This window comes from Myodes glareolus, chromosome 9 (assembly GCF_982192425.1).
Source record: "Myodes glareolus chromosome 9, mMyoGla1.1, whole genome shotgun sequence".
Lineage (NCBI taxonomy): Eukaryota > Metazoa > Chordata > Mammalia > Rodentia > Cricetidae > Myodes > Myodes glareolus.
The window spans coordinates 51,178,652-51,196,880 of NC_142034.1; the positions used below are offsets into that span (position 1 = coordinate 51,178,652).

Below are 18,229 nucleotides of genomic sequence, written 5' to 3' on the forward strand. Positions count from 1 at the left end.
TGATTTAACCCATTTTTAATAATTGGTGTATCACCACAAGATCGTGGCTTATCGGGAAAGATTTTGCATGTCTGACCTAGCGTCTCCATGGTGGCTCTCTCACTCTTGTTTTCTTCCTCCCAGCATTTGGTTCTGTCTTTTCCGCCTACCTAAGTTCTGCCCTATCAGGCCAAGCAGTTTCTTCATCGATTAACCAATGAAAGCAACACATAAACAGAAAGCCCTCCTATACCAATTACAATTGCATTATTTGTTTTTATGTGTGCTTGTACATGCACAGCATGCCAAAGTCAGAGGACAGCTTGCAGGAACAGGGTCTCTCCTATCATCAAATAGTTTCAGGGGATCAAACTCGAGTCAGACTTGGTGACAAATGTCATTACCTGCTAAACCATCTTACCAGTCCAACACAAGTTAATTTTTATAAACAGATTTTATACCATTAATCTGAAAACTAATTTTAACTCTCATGGATGCTTTCTACCTTCTTTCTCAAAGGCTTTACTTGTTTATTTCCTATACTAATTCAATAAATACCAAATATTAATAATGCTAATTCACAGTATGAACACTGAATACACAAATAAGACATAAATTATGCTCAGGTCCCACTGTCCACCAGAGTAGGTGAGCTGCTGCAGTTAAGTTTCCATGTGTAAAGTTTTTTTACAGCTAGCAGGAATCAAAGTGAATACAGTAAAAAGGCAAAGGAAGAGATGTTTAAGGAAAAAAGACACTGATTGCGAATGCAAATATGGCTATGGAAATTCTATTATCAAAAAGATTACTTTGAGACTGGAGAGATGGCTCAGCATTAAAAAGCACTGACTGCTCTTCTAAACGACCAGGATTCAATTCCCAGCACCCATAACTGGCTGTAACTCCAATTCTAGAGAACCTGATGCCTTCCTCCAGTCTCTAAAAGCTAATATAAATCAACTAATTTCCAATATAATGTGCTGGTAATCAAGGTATTCCTTTTCTAACATCCCCAACAAAAACTTAAATTCAGCATATTCTTAACATCATTATTTATTAGCCCATATTTACTGAATGCCTACTATATGCCAAGTTCTAGGCATGTACTGTAATATAATGCAGTAGTCATTAGTGCTGTTAACAGCTAAGTTTATCTTCTTAGGCCTCAACAGGGGAGCTATGTGGCAAGATGTAACCCTATATTGCTAGATGCAACCTGTAACTTAAGTCACATTGCATCAAAATTCACTTGTAGCAAGAGTAACTAAATTGCTAGTGCAGGAGCCTCCAGAAGGCTCTGACATTTCAGATGGTAGCTGCTGTATTACTAAATAACACTGATCAGATATGCCTGACAACCTTAACTAAGAAATAATCTCCTGTGTTTTAAGCCATTTTGATCTTAAGGTTATTTGAGGTTTTTCAGCCCTTTTCTTTTTAAAGGCTTGTGAATCCCCACCCTTCCCTGAGCATGTATAAGCAGTTTTACCAGTTGCTGGAAGAGGACTTTATGAAGCCCCACCCCTCCCTAAGGTTTTATATGCAGTGAGTGCTTGCTGGAGAATGGAGAGATATTTTCTTCAGTGGTGTAGCCACTGGTAAGATGTCCATGCTCCTGTTACACTAAGCTCCCCAGGATGTGTACATATGTACATGCATACATACATAGAGAGACAGAGACAGACAGACACAGAGAGAGAGAGAGAGAGAGAGAGAGAGAGAGAGAGAGAGAGAGAGCGCGAGCGCACGCGCTGTGGGGGTGGTGAGACTATCAATACAAAGGGTTGGAGAGATGGTTCAGTGGGAAGAGTACTGCTGTTCTTCCAGAGGACCTGGGTTCAATTCCCAGCATCCAAATACAGAGTTCTTTAAAGAGACACATAAAATGCAAAATAATATGAATTGGGCATAGAAGTAGGAAAAGGCAGAAACATTAATAGAATCAGAGATATTAATATATCAAAATATACTTTTAAGTGCACTATTAGGGCTGGAGAGATGGATCAGAGGTTAAGAGAGCATTTGCTGTTCTTGGGGAGGAGCCAGGTTCAGTTTCCAGCATTCAAATGGTAGCTCTATATCTTCAGTTTCAGTGAACTCAATGCGCTCTACTGGCTTCTACAGGCTTCTACATACATGTGGCACACATGCAGGCAAACAATCATAGACATAAATTGAAATGAAATAATAAAAATAATAAGGGGGCTGGAGAGATGGCTTAGAGGTTAAGAGTATAGGCTGCTCTTCCAGAGGTTCCTGAGTTCAATCCCTAACAATCAACCACATGGTGGCTTGCAACTATCTATGAGACCTGGTGCCCTCTTCTGATGTTCAGGCATACATGCAGGTAGAACACTGTATATAAAATAAATAAATAAATCTTAGAAAAATAATAATTAAAAAAATAAAGTCAGGGGAGTCAGCACATGCTTTTAACTCCAGCACTAAAGAGACATGATCTATATAACAAGTTCTAGGTTAGCCTGGCTACATAATGAGGACTTGTCTCAGAAAATAAGAGAAAGAGAAAGCCAGGCGGTGGTGGCCCACACCTTTAATCCCAGCACTTGGGAGGCAGGGGCAGGTAGACCTCTGAGTTCAAGGCCAGCCTGGTCTAAGTAGCAAGTTCCAGGACAGCCAGGGGTACAGAAAGGAACCCTGTCTCAAAAAAACAAAACAACCAAAGGGGGAGAAGCATACAGAAGCAAAAAACTGCATTCTCTGAGTCCCAAAGGTTTACAATTTCACCTCTCAACTAACAAGTACTTAATTTTAGATGACTATTCAGTGCAAGATTTCTAGCAGCTGATATAAAACCTGATCAGATAATCTCACAACCACTATCAACAATAAAAATAATACTATTTCCTGATAAAGGTGATTATGTTGCTACAAGATATTCCTAAAGGTCATTTTTATGGGTTAGAAATTCGGCTCAGTTAAGAGAACTTGCTGCTACTGTAAAAGACCCAGTGCTCACAATCACTGTTAACTTACAGCTCCAGATTATCTAATACCCTCTTCTGACCTCCTCAGGTTCCAGATCATGCAAGGACACATACATATACATATTAACAAAACACTTAAGTAAAAAATTCTTGGGGCTGGAGAGATGGCTCAGAGGTTAAGAGCTTTGCCTGCTCTTCCAAAGGTCCTGAGTTCAACTCCCAGTAACCACATGGTGGCTCACAACCATCTGTAATGGGGTCTGGTGCCCTCTTCTGGCCTGCAGGCATATACACAGACAGAATATTGTATACATAATAAATAAATAAATATTTAAAAAAATTCTTAAGAGTCCTGGAGCTAGAGAAATAGCTCAGCAATTAAGATCACGGGCTGCTCCTCCTGAGGACCAGGTTTGATTCCCAGCACCCACACTACAGCACACAACCATCTGTAACTCCAATTCCAGAAAATCTGATGACCTCTTCAGGCCTCTGAGGCACCAGACATGGCAAAACACTCATACACATAAAATAAAAATAAAAAATTTTAAAGGCCCATTTTAAAAGGAAACTACAGAACTGGAGGTGTAGCTCAGTAGAAAAGGAGTTGCTTCTATCTCTGAGAACCTGGATCTATCTCCAGCACACTACAGAAACAGAAAAATTAAAAAAGACATAATTCACATTATCCAAAATGAGTTTGAAAGGGCTGCTGCCTATAGCTATCTATATAGGGAGAGGTTAGAAGGTGACAACACACACCAGAGCAAAATTTAGTACAAGTATCTTTGTCTTTGTTTTCAAGACAAGGCTAGTCTGTTAATCCCTGACTGTCCTGAAACTTAGAACAAGTTGGCCTTGAATTCTGAGATCCCCTTCCTTCCTAATGTTGGAATTAAAGTGGTGCACCACCACCATCCAGCTTATACAGGTACCTTATGTCAGGTTAGGTACACAGCTTTCTGTCTACTGGGGAAGAGTTTAAGAGAATCCAAAACAATGATACTTAAATTGTTGCCAGAAGAGAGAAATAACAGGAGAGCAACAGGCAAGTTTTTTTTTTTTCAAAACCCAGTGTTTAAACCATCCTTCTGTCTCTCTACCAAAAGCACATGGACAGTGATTATTTTAACAGCATAGAAACTAAAATTAGAGTGATAGAAATTCATGGAGTTTTCCATATTTTTATGGATTTGTATTGAGCTGTAAAAAAAAATGAAATCATGAATTTCACAGGAAAAGAGAAAATGAAAATATGTTGAGTGAGGTGACCCAGGTTCAGAACGACAACTAACATGTTCTCTCTCACACACAGATCCTAGCTTCTAATTATGTGTTTAAATGAAAGAAAGGTGGGAGGCAATAGGATACATAAAATATGAAAGTGGAAGGGGGACTACTAGGAGCAGATGGAGTAAAATCAGCCAAAACTAAGTGTGTATAAAAAAACGCCATAAGGAGCCGGGGGATGGTGGTGCACACCTTTAATCCCAGCACTTGGGAGGCAGAGGCAGGTGAACCTCTGTGAGTTCGAGGCCAGCCTGGTCTACAAGGCTCCAAAGCTACAGAGAAACCCTGTCTTGAAAAACAAACAAACAAACAAAAAAAGCCATAAAGAAACCCATTACTTTTAAGCCAATTCTTAAAATAGTATGTCACAGATCATACTGATGCCAGTGGAGTCCATAAGAGGGTACTGGGCCTCCCTGAACTAGAGAACCAGGCAGTTGTGAGCCTCCCCCAACATGAGTACTGTGAACATGGATCCTCTATGTAGTATAAGCAAGTATCCTTAACTACTGAGTCATTTCTCACATCCTTTTTGGAGCGAAACTTTTGTTTTGCGTTCCTTTTGAGACAGTTTCTCTGTGAGCGCAACTGTTGAGTTGGCTGTCCTAGAATTCAACTCTGTAGACCAGACTGGCCACAAACTCACAGAGATCTGCCTGTCACTGCCTCTTCAGTGCTGGGATTAAAACCGTTACCCAGCCTCTCTCATCCTTTTAAAGTAGTATTTAAAATAAAACAAAACAAAACAAAAAAAACACATAGACAACATTAATGAAAATAAGAGACTTTCAGACTACAGTCTTTATTCAAATATTTCCATAGATCTCTAGACTACAAAAAATTCTTGATCCACAACAATGGATTAATTAAAGCCTTTGTCCAATTCTTGGGTGGGTGAGTGGGAGGGAAGGAAGAAAAGCAAAGTTTATGGACATAGCTGAATATGGTTGCAAGAAATCTCAAAATGGATTCACTGTCAAGTATCTATAGAGCAGTTATATATAATCTAAGTGACCTACTTAAAGAAACTCAGGGTAATCATCTTCTTGAGGGCTCTAATGATGTTTTAAGACTAACGACAGATACTTAAGTTTAGTGCCCTACATTGTTAGGTCATTTATCCCCACCTCTCAATTTGCTGGACCACTTTTAAGTTTCCCCTAGTGTCATGGCCATTTCAAGTTTACCCTTTTGATACCCTCAGATATCACAATATTTTACCCAACTCCCTCTACAATACTATTTTATAACAATTACAACGTTTGACTGTCTTCTGTACTAAACAAAAAACATGTTTACCAGTATATCCTAAACTCAATAATGTTTAAAGACTGAATTCAAATAATGAAACTATTTTGATGGAAAATAAATTCTTAGGAATTTTCTATTTGTTGTTCTAGTAATAAAGAGCAGATTGGTAAATAGAGATGAATATAACATGGGTAAGGTAGCTAATTTAGAAAACTCTCAAGGCAGTTAAATTTTACTTAAAAGTATGCTGAAAAGAAGACTCAGTGGTTAAAACCACATGCTGCTCTTCCAGAAATGAGTTCCATCCTCAACACCCTTGTAAGGCATCTTACAACCACCTGTAATTTCTGCTAACGAGAATCAGGCATCTTCTGGCCTCTGCAGGCACGCATGCACATACCTGGCAAACATTAATACACACAGAGATAAATAAAAATAATAGCCAACAGTGGTGTCGTCCACCTTTAGTACTTCCATTTGGGAAGTAGAGATGGGCGAATCTCTTAGTTTGAGGCCTACAGAACAAGCTCCAGGACAAACAGGGCTACACAGAAACCCTGTGTCAAAAAGCCAAAATAAATAAATAAAAATAATAAGAAGCTGAAGATGACTCAGCTCTAGGGAGCATTTGCTGTTCTTAGAGAGGACCCAGATTTGTTTCCTAGCACTGACATGGTAGCTCACAATCTTCTATAACTTCAGTTCTAAGGAATCAAATGTCCTCTTTTGACCTCTGATGGCACCAGGATGCATGTAGTGCATAAACATACCACGCAGCCAAAAATACTCATTAACACTCATACTCACACACACGCACAAATTTAGCCAGGCAGTGGTGGCACACACCTTGAATCCCAGCACTTTGGAGGCAGAGGCAGGCAGATCTCTGTAACTTTGAGGCCAGTCTGGTCTACAGAGTTAGATCCAGACAATCAGGCTACACAGAGAAAACTGTCTCAAAAAAACAAAACAAAATCACTCACATATAAAAATAAAAACATTTTTAATAAAAATAAATTTTTTAAAAAAATTTATCTATGACGTTTTGAAATAATAAAGGCTTCACAGAATATCTCACTTTGGGTATTGTTTATTTTCCAAATTAAACTATTTATAAAAATTTGCACCTAGAAACTGAAAACATCTTATTAAATTCCAGGGTCAATGTTATCTATTCAAAACACTTAAGTAATATTATTTTCACTATCTTTAGACTATCTTACCATTCCTACAGGGGGAAAAAAAACCTTTTATCTAGCTCATTTTAAAATGGGAAATCATGAAAGAATCATTATAAAGAAAACCAGCTAAAATATCTCACTTTTTACTTCAATCTTAATTATTACTTGACCCATAAAGAAACAGTCTCCAAGGGACCCTTGGGATGATTCACAAGGTAAGTGAAAGTATTCTAGTTAGGGGAAGGCTGACAGGAATAGGGAGTATACCAATCAAGATGGGGTGGGGGTAGGGCAAATACTTTTGGTGTTGTTTTAACTTTTGATCCCTCCAGTTCCCTCTCCTCCCCAATAACCCCCATGCACCCTTTGTTTTTTTTGAGACAGGGTTTCTCTATGTAGCCCTGCTAGCTGGTGTGCCACACATGCCTGGCAAACAGAGTTTGATCCCTGGAACCCGCAGAGGAAGAAGTGAACACATGTAACCATAACACTCCCCCACCCCCACACGCAATAATAAAACTTTAAAAAAGAAATTAAAAATGAGAACTGGAGAGATTGCACAGAATGTAAAAGTGCTTTCTCTCCAACACAAGGACCTAAGCATTGTGGTGGGGGGAGAGGGATATGGGGGTGAGGAGCTAGGCATGCCTGTAACGTGAAGGGGAGGAAAGGTGGAGACAAATGATATTGGGAGCTCACTACCTAGTTAGTCTAGGTGAAATCTCAAGCTTCAGGTTTAGTGAAAGGAACTGTCTCCTAAGCTAGATAGCAAAACAGAAAATGCCTGATGAGTTCCACCTACTGCATGGGCCTGTGCATCCATCCATTCATTATATATGCATACGCAGGCACACAAATGAAGAGTGGGAAGAGGCAAAGACAAAGAGGAAAGGAAAGATAAAAAAAGAAGGAAGAGAGGGGGTGAAAGAGAGAAGGGGGAAGAAAGGAAATTAGAAATGATTTCCAAAATAAAAACTTAAAATGATGACTAAACAAAGCAGACACAGATGAAAACCAAGTTACCAAAAAAAAAATCCTATCTGGAAAATAGAAGTGGAAGGAGTCTACGCAATATAATGACAAAAGACCATTAGATGGGGTAATATGGATAAAAAGAGCAAGATTTAAAATTTGCCAATCCTCCACAATATGGCCCAACTTTTTTAATTCCTGGAAAAGTCTTAATACAGAGTTTACCCCAAACTATAAAATAAAATATACAAACCCATACGTATAAATAATTAAGTAAACAACTAAGTGAGAAAAAAGACAGAAATCGTCCTTATAGAAGAATTCTGCCTGGTGTTGGTGGCATAGGCCTTTAATACCAGCACTCTGAAAGTAAAGGCAGGTGGATCTTTGTTTCCAGCCAGTCTGGTCTACAGACAGAGTGAGTTCCAAGACAGCCAGGGCTACACAGAGAAACTGTATTGAAAAACTAATAAAAAAAAAAAAATTTGGATGTTAGCAAATATCCCTCTTCCCAGGTGGAGTTTCATCCTCTCTTTCCATTATGTGAGGATATAAAAAGCTGAATACGGGCAAGGTGATACATACCTGAAGTTTCTGCATTTGGATGGCTAATACTGAAGGATCACAAGCTTGAAGGCAACATGGGGTACAAACAAATCCCAGATCAGTATAGACTACACAGCCAGAGCAGTTTCAAAAATCAAAATGAGTCAAGCAGTGGTGGGTGGCACAGGCCTTTAATACCAGCACTCTGGAGGCAGAGGCAGGCAAATCTCTCTGAGATCAAGGCCAGCCTAGTCTACAGAATGAGTTCCAAAATCCCTGTCTCAAAAACAAAACAAAACAAAAAACCTCAAACTTTAAAAATTCAATCTCTTTAAATATCCGAAGTCTCTAAAACTTCAAAATATCTTAACTGTAGGTTCCTATAAATATAAAGATAAAAAAAAATAATAAGTTGCATATTTTCTTACTCCAAGAGGTCAGAACAAGGGCAGTTACAATCAAATCAAAGCAAAACCAAAGCCCAACAGTGTAAAGAGTCAGTGTTTAATGTCTGGGACCCACTCTGAACCTGAACTTCAAAGTAACTTGGCAGCAGCACTTGCTCAGCTCAGTCATCCACAGCACACGGTTTTTCTTGTAGGCTCAGACTACCTCTACAGTCTAAGCTTTCCTGGTCATCTCACAGTACAGCATCTCCAAAACACTGGCATGTTCACTTTAACTGTGTTGAGCTTTTACCAATACCCTCTTCTAGGTTCTTGTCAGGGACTAACTCTGCCACATAGTAGACAAGCCTCAACTTCTCTCCATGACCCCTCTACTCCAGGATATTCTACAGCAACTGAGGCTGCAACTAGCTCCAGCTATGGCTGAGTGACAGATCTGCCAGGAGCAGAGACTAACACTAAGCCCAATATGACATTAGTACCCTGGGCGATCAGCCAGCAACCAAGTAGCAAACTCCACTGTGAAAAGGGCAATGCTTTGTCCTTACTGGAATACTTACTTTGGTTTTAGATTTGTCTTTTCTGCATATGCTTCTGCCAAAACTACCATCCATGAACTTACAGAATTTTACTACCCTTGTGGGCATTGCTTCTGACCAAGAAGCTCACCTCAAGCCATAGAAGTTTGACATTGGGCGTATGCTCATGTAATTCACTGCTTCTTACCATGTTTTTCACCATTCTGAACAGCTGACCTGGTAAAACAGTAGAATGGCCTTGTTTTGTTTTGTGAGACAGGGTTTCTCTGTGCAATAGTACTGGCTGTCCTGGAACTAACTCTGTAGACCAGGTTAGCCTTGTCATAGAGCCCTGCCTGCCTCTGTCTCAGTACTGGGATTAAAGGCATGAGCCACTTCTGCCCAGCTTAGAATGACCCTTTAAAGATACACTACAGGGCCAGGGTTCTCCTGAAGACAATATATGTTTAGAATCAGCATCTAATATATGGCTAATATTTTTCTCAAAGTTAGGATTCATGAGTCTAGGAATCAAAGGGTGGACCTATGATGGCTAATCTTGGTTATCAACTTAATTACATCTGAAATCAACTAAAACACAAGTATGCTTAGGAGTGTTTTTCCTGATTAGATCATTTTAAGTGGGAAGATCCACTATAAATCTAGAGCACACCTTGTGGCAGTCTGTAGGAGCTCACATGAAAGGACACAGAAGAAGAAAGTTTTTGCTTTTTGCCTTGGAAGAAAAAGGTTTTGCTTTTTGCCTGCTTGTTCACTGCAACTTCATCTATCCTGTTTTAGAAGGATTCCTTCACTGGCATTAAAACCTATTCTTACAAGATTCCAATATAGACTCAAAATCAGCAGCACTCTAGGAATCCTGGACTCCAGTACAGGCTGGAACTACTGTGACATCTAGTCTTATGAACTACTTGAACCACCACCTGTAAGCTACTCAACAACAAATGTTAATTACATTCTTCTGGTAGATGATGCAGAACATAGAAGAACCTGTTTATTCCTAGAAAAGGAAGCATATGAAACAGTACTGCTCATCTTTACTGAAAATCTACATTCTTCAAAAATAAATAAAGCAAATTAAAATTTTAACAGAACTCGTTAATATAGTGCATATCTTTAATCCCAGCACTCGAGAGGCAGAGACAGATAGATGTCTTTGAGTTCAAGATCAACCTGGTATATATATGGTGAGTTCTAGGCCAGCTAAGGCTATATAGTGAAGACCTGCCCCCCAAAAATAAAATAAAGTAAAATAAAACAAAACAGAAATATATTTATGGGTACATATCCAAAAGAAATGAAAGCAGAGTCTTGAAGTATTTGCATAAATATATTCACAGTTGCACTAATCACAAGAGCAAGAGGTGGAAACAAGTCAGGGCATAGTAGCTCATCCCTTTAATCCCAGCACTCAGGAGGTAGAGGCAGGCAGATCTCTGAGTTAGAGACCAACCTGGTTGGTCAGAGTTCCAGGACAGTCAGGGGTACACAGTGAATCCCTGTCTGATAAAACAAAAAACAATCAAAAAGAAAGGGAGGGAGGGAGGGAGGAAGGAAGGAAGGGAGAAAAAGAAATCACATCATACTGTACAACATGAATAAACCCCAAGGATATCATGCCATAATAAAAAGACAAATATAGTATGATTTCTACTTACACAAGAAGTAACTCAAGTATGAGATTCATAGAAAAGCAAGTAAAATAATGGAAAAGGAGTATATTAAGATGAAAAAATTCTACACGTGTTTTACTAAAATGAATTGACTTTAACTAACAAACTGCACACTTTAAAATGTTTGCAATGTGGTGAAAGAAAGACAGCAAAGGATGGAGTGAGAGCAAAATAAATATTAGACTAGGAGCCAGTAGGATGACTCAATGGATCTCAGTTTGATCTGGAGACCTGTATGATAGGAGATAACAGACTCCTCTGACCTCCACAAGCATACCATGGCACATGTGCTCACACCAACAAACAAAACAAATGTAATTTAAAATTTAAGCTTTAAAATGGCTACAAGGATCAATCTGTTTTGCCAATGAAAGAAAATAAAATACTTTTTGTGTAGCAGCACAAGCGTACAATCCCAGCACTTGGGAGGTGAAGATAGGAGAAATCAGAGACTGAAACCGAAGGTCATCCTTGGCTACCCTGGCATAAAAGAGACTGAAAGCCAAGCAGTGGTGGAACACACTTTAATCCCAGCACTCAGGAGGCAGAGACAAGCTGATCTCTGTGAGTTTGAGGCCAGCCTGGACTACATAGTGATTTCCAGGAAAGGCTCCAGAGCTTCAGAGAAACTCTGCCTACAAATAAATAAATAAATAAATACATAAATACATAAATAGACAGACAGACAGATAAGAGAGACTAGGAAGGGAGGAAAGAAAAGGAAAAAGAACATAAAAAAGATTTTCTATGATCGCACCATTCCATATTCCCAACAGTAATATATGAAAGGTCTTGCTTTCTCTGTCAATATTTGATGAATTTTTCTACATACATCTTAATTTAAGCTATTCTAATGGTTATATGGCAATATCTTATTGTGCTTTCAATTTGCATTTCTCTAACATCCACTGATATCAAACATCTTTTCATTTGCCTATTTGCCATCTGTGTATCCTTCTTCAATGAAATGTATGTCTTTTACTTGTTTTCTAAATGTATTAGTCTTACTGTACAGTTCAGTTTCTTATACATTGGCTTTTGTCAAATATATCTTGCAGAGGGCAGTCGTTCTCAAACTTCCTAATGCTGTGACCCTTGAGTACAGTTCCTCATGTTATGGTGACCCCAACCATAAAATTTCTGTTGTTGCTACTTCATAACTAGAACTTTGCTACTATTATAAATCATAAATATCTGTATTTTCAGATGTGAAAGGATAATTCGACAACCCCCAAAGGGGTCACAACTCACAGGTTGAGAACTGCTGTTCCAGGGGTTAGAGAAAGGTATCTATCAGTGGATAAAAGCACTTGCCAGACAAGCCTGACAATCTAAGTATAACCCCTGGAAGAGCAGCCAATGCTCTTGAATTTGGAGAGGAACGGGGAGAGGGAGAGGGAAAGATGGCTCAGAGGTTAAGAGCACTGGCTGTTCTTCCAGAGAACCCAGGTTCAATTCTAGGGAATCTGGTACCTTCACACAGACAATACATGCAAGCAAAATATCAATGCACATAACATACAAATGAATAATTTTAGAAACCACCCAAACAAACAAAATGAAACTCCCAAGTCTGGCTAGAATGTAGCTGAATTGGCAATGTTTGTCTAACATACACAAAATCCTAAGTAGGATCCCTAGCACTGAATAAAACCATGTATCTGCACACCTAGCAGTCTGGAAGAAAAAAACAGTAAGTTGAGAAACTTAAGGTCATTCCTGTCCACATAGCAAATTTAAGTCCAACCTAGCCTATGGAAAAGCCTGCTGAAATGGTAGGATTAGGTATGTGCCATCATAACCTGCTTTTTCAGTTACTCTTTGAATAGCCTAAATTAACACTATTGATAAGACAAAATAGCCCAAAACGAGAAACTGGATACCTACAGGAAATCCTCCAGGGGCAAAAATGATTTAGGGAACTAAATGTGGCTCAGAATCAGCAGTTTCACGATCACTGAAGCACTGTTTTTAAAATTAGATTCTTAGAAGTTGGGCAGTGGTAGTGGTGCATACCTTTAGTCCCAGTATTTGGGAGGCAGACACAGGTGACCTCTTGAGTTAGAGGCCAGCCAGGTCTACAGAGTGAGTTCCAGGACAGCCAGGACTACACAGAGAAACGTCTCCAGAACGGAATTCTTGGGCTGAGAGGGTGGCTCAGAAGAGCCCTTGTACCTAGCATTTAGCTAGGTTCAATCTCTAGCACCACAAAATAAAGAAAAATAAATAAATGAAAAGACGCTCACTGGAGTCCTGAGCCATATCAACAAATACAAACTAAAACAAGGCCAAAAAACTCTCCATTTTCACTGGCTCCTCACACAAAGTCTGACATGTATAGCATGACAATGTTCTTAGACAGCAAGAAACCAAACGGTATAGAAATTTTCAGATTACTTTAACATACACAATTGAGGCTTTTATTATAAAAGCCCAAATATTTTGTTAGTGCATAAAGGAGGATTCTTCCTCTTTTAGAATATCTATGAAATGAAGAGGAGGAAAAGTAGGATGTAAAGAAATAGCTCAGCTGGTAAAGTACTTGCCTTGAGTGCAGTTCTATTTCAATACTCAGGACAGCATAAAACCTGGCTGATGACATTTTAACTAATCCAAGCAGTCACATAATGAAGACTTATAGGATCAGAAGTTCAAGTCATTATTGGATACAGCCTGGACTACATGAGACTCTTTCAAAAATTAAATAAATAAATAAATAAATGGATTTTTTTTTTTTTTTGCTTCTCATTTTGTTGTTGTGCTTTGAGACTGACTGCCAACAAATTCCTGCCATAGGCTCTCTCCCAAATCTGGGATTTACACTAAACCTACCTAGCTTACTTAAGATTTATTTTCATTTTATGCACATGAAAATTTTACCTTCATGTATGTCTGTGTATGTGTGACTAATGCCCACAGAACCCAAAAGAGGGCACTATATCCCTTAGAATAGGAATTACAGACAGTTGCTATCCTCTATGGGTGCTGGGAATTAAACCCAGGTCCTCTGGAAGAACAGTCAATATTCTTAAACCTGAGTCATCTCCAGCACTTAAGATTTTATGTGTTATTTTACACAATAAGTTTTAGTACAATGGAAAACAATACAGTATAGACAATAAAACAGTATTTCATGATGAAAGGATCTCACTAAGTAGCCTTGAATTCAAAGATTCATCTGCCTCTGCCTCAAAAATGCTAGGATTAAAGGAATGCATCTTGCACACGGCAATTGATTCTTAATTTCTACTTCAAGGGAGTGAATAGATGACTCAGCAGGTAACAGAGCTGGTTACTCTTCCAGAGAACCCAGTCAGATTCCAGTATCCACACGACAGCTCACAATTATCTATAATGCCAGTTCCAGCAGGTCTGGTGTCCTCTTCTGGCACCAAGAACGCACAAGGCATAAATGTAGTACACAAACATACATACATGCAGTCAAAATACCCATGCACATAAAAAAATTTAATAAGATAAAATTCTACCTCATTGACTGTGTCAAGTATTGTTCCCCAAGGAGCAATTTACCCAGCTGAAAACAAGAAGTCTATAAAATAAGAAGGCCCTGGCTCTAGCAATTCCCTTAGCAGTACTCATTTGACCTTCAGCAAGTTATTTAACCTCGCTAAACCTCCATTTTTTTTCAGGAAGGATTAAATAAGATAATGTGTAAAATACTCAATATGGTAGCTGGTACATGCCAGTCCTCAGCAAAGAAGCCAGTAAGTGCATCACCTCTATAACTGGGATAGAAGCCTGTAATCTGGACTAAGGAGGTAGAAGTAGGAAGGTCAGGTGTTCTAAAGTCACCTTGAACTACAAAGCAAGTCATTGTCTCAATTAAGACAAAATGTAAAAAATAATCTCTAAAACCTCAAAGAGGACTCTTGGTCAGAAGGAAAAATGTTTTTTTTGTACTCTGCATTTTGTTGTTGTTTTGGTTTGGTTTATTTTTTTAATATTTATTTATTATGTATACAGTGTTCTGCCTGCATGTATTCCTGCATGACAGATGAGGCACCAGATCTCATTAAAAGTGGTTGTGAGCCACCATGGGAATTGAACTCAGGACCTCTGAACCATCTCTCCAGTTGTTTTGTTTTTAAGACAGTGTCTATGTAGCCCCGGTTGTCCTGGATCTATGTAGACCTGGGTGGCCTTGAACTCATTCCCAAATGCGGAGATTAAAGGCATTATGCCACCATGCCAGGCTCTGTACTCTATTTTAACCCCATGTTTATAAAGCCTTTAAAATGTTTTTAATTAGTCTATTGTACTGAGGGACTTCTTGGTGTTTAATCACAGAAAACTGCCACTAAGTAAATCCGCAAGGGAGTAAGTCATAACCTAATAATATCACAAAGAAATACACAAGCTATCTGATTTCATGAGTGTGTATAAGGTGCTCTTAACTGGCTTTCCCAATAGCCAAAATGGTGAAACACCATAATCCAATGACTTTGTCTCAGGGGACTTTTAGCAACAGATACATTTTTCACTATCACAAATGAGGGTATGCACTACTACTGGCATCTAGTGGGTACAGAACAGAAATGCTGTAACCTTTACTGCACAGGTAAAACCCTCCACAGCCAACAATTGTCCTAAAGGTACCAGAGAGGAAAATTCTGTAACCCAGAGTTCTGCTAAACTACTGAAGAACAAAGTTCTTCATTACAGGATAAATTCTCCCAGGTAATGAATCAAAATCTTTTATTAGTGGCAGACTACTAGCTCAACAAAAGCAGCCACTGCTGAAATTCTAGTGCTGAGAACATTTAACATGTTTGTATTACCTGCTCAGTGCATTTTAATATTATAAAGGCATTTATTATCAAACCTTATATAAGTTCACTGAGTTCAAGAGATTACATTTTATCATTCTTTATTATTTTCAAGTAATACTAGAAAACTCATTTATAAATTGTTACTAAAGTAAAGCATCTTGATAAGCACATTTTTAGGTACTAAATAAATCTAATATTTTCACATTTCAACTAACAAACCTTGTTCCATACATTTCGAACAAGTTAATTAGAATCCCTAAAAAATGACTTTATTATTACATTGTCTCTAATCAAGAAAGCAAAATAATTGTAAATAGTAATTTACAACTAAGTAACTTTATAAGAAAGCCTGAAAAGTTAATCATTTTCTATTCTCCCTTGCAGTGTATTTTAGGATACCTCACCAGAATAATCAACCATTGGTTAAAAACCTTAAAAATGTTTTGTCTATTATTTCTGTGAAGAAAAAAAGGGACACGAGCCTACTGTGCTGGCAAAGGATTCAAATCCCAGCACTTGGGAAACAAGAAAGATCTACGAGTTCCAGGACAGTCAAGGGCTCCATAGAGAAACACTGTTCAAAAAAAAGGCTATATTTACAAATGGGTATTAGTTTTGGTTTGGTTTTTCAAGACACAGTTTCTCTGTGTAGCCCTGACTGTCCTGGAACTCACTCTGTAGACCAGGCTGACCTTGAACTTGGAGGTCCTGCCTCTGCCACCGGGGTGCTGAGATTAAAGCAGGCTTCACCACTGCCGGCCAGGGTAGCGGCTTTTTTTTAAACATAGTACTGCTAAAATCTTCTGCACTTTTTAAGATGTTTGTCATTTCCATTACATAACACTTCTGTTTTAATTAATACTTAGTACTTACTGTCTACTTAATGATTTGCTACATAATAAAAACGTATTCAAATAAAGTTGGGTTTTTTTTTTTTTAATTGTGTTTTGTTTTTGAGACAGGGTTTCTCTAAATAGCCCTGGCTGTGCTGGAATTCACGACTGTAGATCAGGAAGGCCTCAAATTCAGAGATCCGCCTGACTGTGATAAAAAATTCTTAAGGAGAGTAAAATCTTCATTCCTTCTCCCAAAATAAAATAAAGGGGGGAAAAGACCACAGTAAAAGGATGCTTTTAAGTACAATACATTATTTCACTTCTTTCGAACAAAGTATTTCTGATCGGTATTACTTTTCCATTCACTTCAAAATCACTCTCCCATCTAGAATTTTAATCCAAACCTGCTAGCTCATGGTCTAATAATAAACATAATTATACAATCTGTACCAGCCCTTGTCGACCTTTTCCTTAAGAAGCCATAAAGGTGATTTGACACCTCAAACTCACAAAAATCTATTTCATCTCTCAGCGCTTGGTTGGAGGAGGGCGGGGAAGAGGGGGAACCGGCTACAGGTTGAGGAGGGGTAAGATCGCCCGAACCCAAGCAAAGCACACGCTTGGCGTTGGACCGCAGGAGTAACTACCGGTTCATTTCTCTTTAAATCTGGCAGCACGTGGGGCGGCATTGTGAAGCCACCAACCCGCCTCCTCCCTCTCCCCCCCCCTCCGCACACGTACACCTCCAGCGCGCATGCTCCCCTCACACAGTCCTAGCAGAGTAGGAGCCAACCCCCTAAAAAGTCAACCTGGAAGCCGCAAACGGCCGGAGGCCGGGACAATGGGGGAGGGGGACAGAGACTCCACGGGGGAGGCACTCAGCCGCCGCCCCTGGCCAGAACCTGAGACAGGCCACAGCCCTGTGGCTGCGGGCCTGCGCGGGAGCAGGAGCCGCGCCGAGCACAAAGCCCCGGCCGGCCAGCGAGCGGCTCTCCTCAGCACCCGCGCCCACCCTCCCCCAGACGGGCGGCGCAGCCCCGAGCTCGTGCCAGGCGGAGGCAGGCGAAGCGGAGTCGCGCACCGCGCCGAACCCTCGGCGCCCCGCGCCAGCACCCCGGCCACCCCGGCCGTCGCTTTTGTTGTCCGCCCTATAACTCCGCGGACCCCGCGCCGCCGGGCCAGAAGTTTGGCGCGCCTCCCCTCTCCGGGACTCGGACTCGCAGTGGCGCGGGGCCCGCACGCTCCCCGGTCCCAGAGGTCCCGCGGCCTCCGCCGCACCTGAGCCCGGGATCCGCCCCTCGGGGAGGGTCGGCCGGCCGGGACCCACGCCCCTCCCCCGCAACGCCCCAGCTCCGTGGGGGAGGGGGCAGCCGCCCTGGGCGCCCGGCCCGTCCGAGGGCGAGGCTGGGGCGCGTCCCCGCCCCCAACACCCTCCGGAGCCGGGCCAGCAGTGTCGCCGGCCGGCCGGCCGAGACCCGCGGACTCCCACCCTCGCGGCCTCCGAGCGGGCGAGAGGAGGCGAGGGGCTCGTCAGCCCGCGATCGCGGCCCGGCGCCCCGCCGCTCACCTGCCAGCTGTCTTCGCAGTAGCAGCGCCGACTGCAGCTCCGTCATCCTCCCCGCCAAGAGCCCAGGCTGCCGCCGGGGCTTCCAGGAACTGCGGACAAGCTCTGACGGCGGCTGGGGCTAGATGTGTTGAGGAACCCGGCCCCGCGACTGGAGCGCCGAAGCCGCGGGAGGCCGGTCTGGGGCGACCGGAGAAGCACCTAGCAGCCGATGCGAGTCGGCTCCGCTCCGCTTTCCTCTCAGCGCCTCACG

The 18,229-nt window shown here is 40.9% G+C and overlaps 1 protein-coding gene across 2 annotated transcripts in view; it reads right to left on the minus strand.

The window, feature by feature from the left end:
* The window catches only part of Ube2g1 (ubiquitin conjugating enzyme E2 G1), a 66,085-nt gene extending 47,864 nt beyond the window's left edge, over positions 1-18,221 (minus strand). The window contains exon 1 of one of the 2 annotated variants that reach the window (XM_048448676.3): positions 17,980-18,221. In XM_048448676.3, the coding sequence (XP_048304633.1) occupies positions 17,980-18,025 (46 nt within the window). In that variant the 5' untranslated portion in view covers positions 18,026-18,221. The remainder of the gene's footprint in view (positions 1-17,979) is intronic. The other variant, XM_048448677.3, reaches the window with a different exon arrangement.
* Between the last annotated feature and the right edge of the window lie 8 nt (positions 18,222-18,229).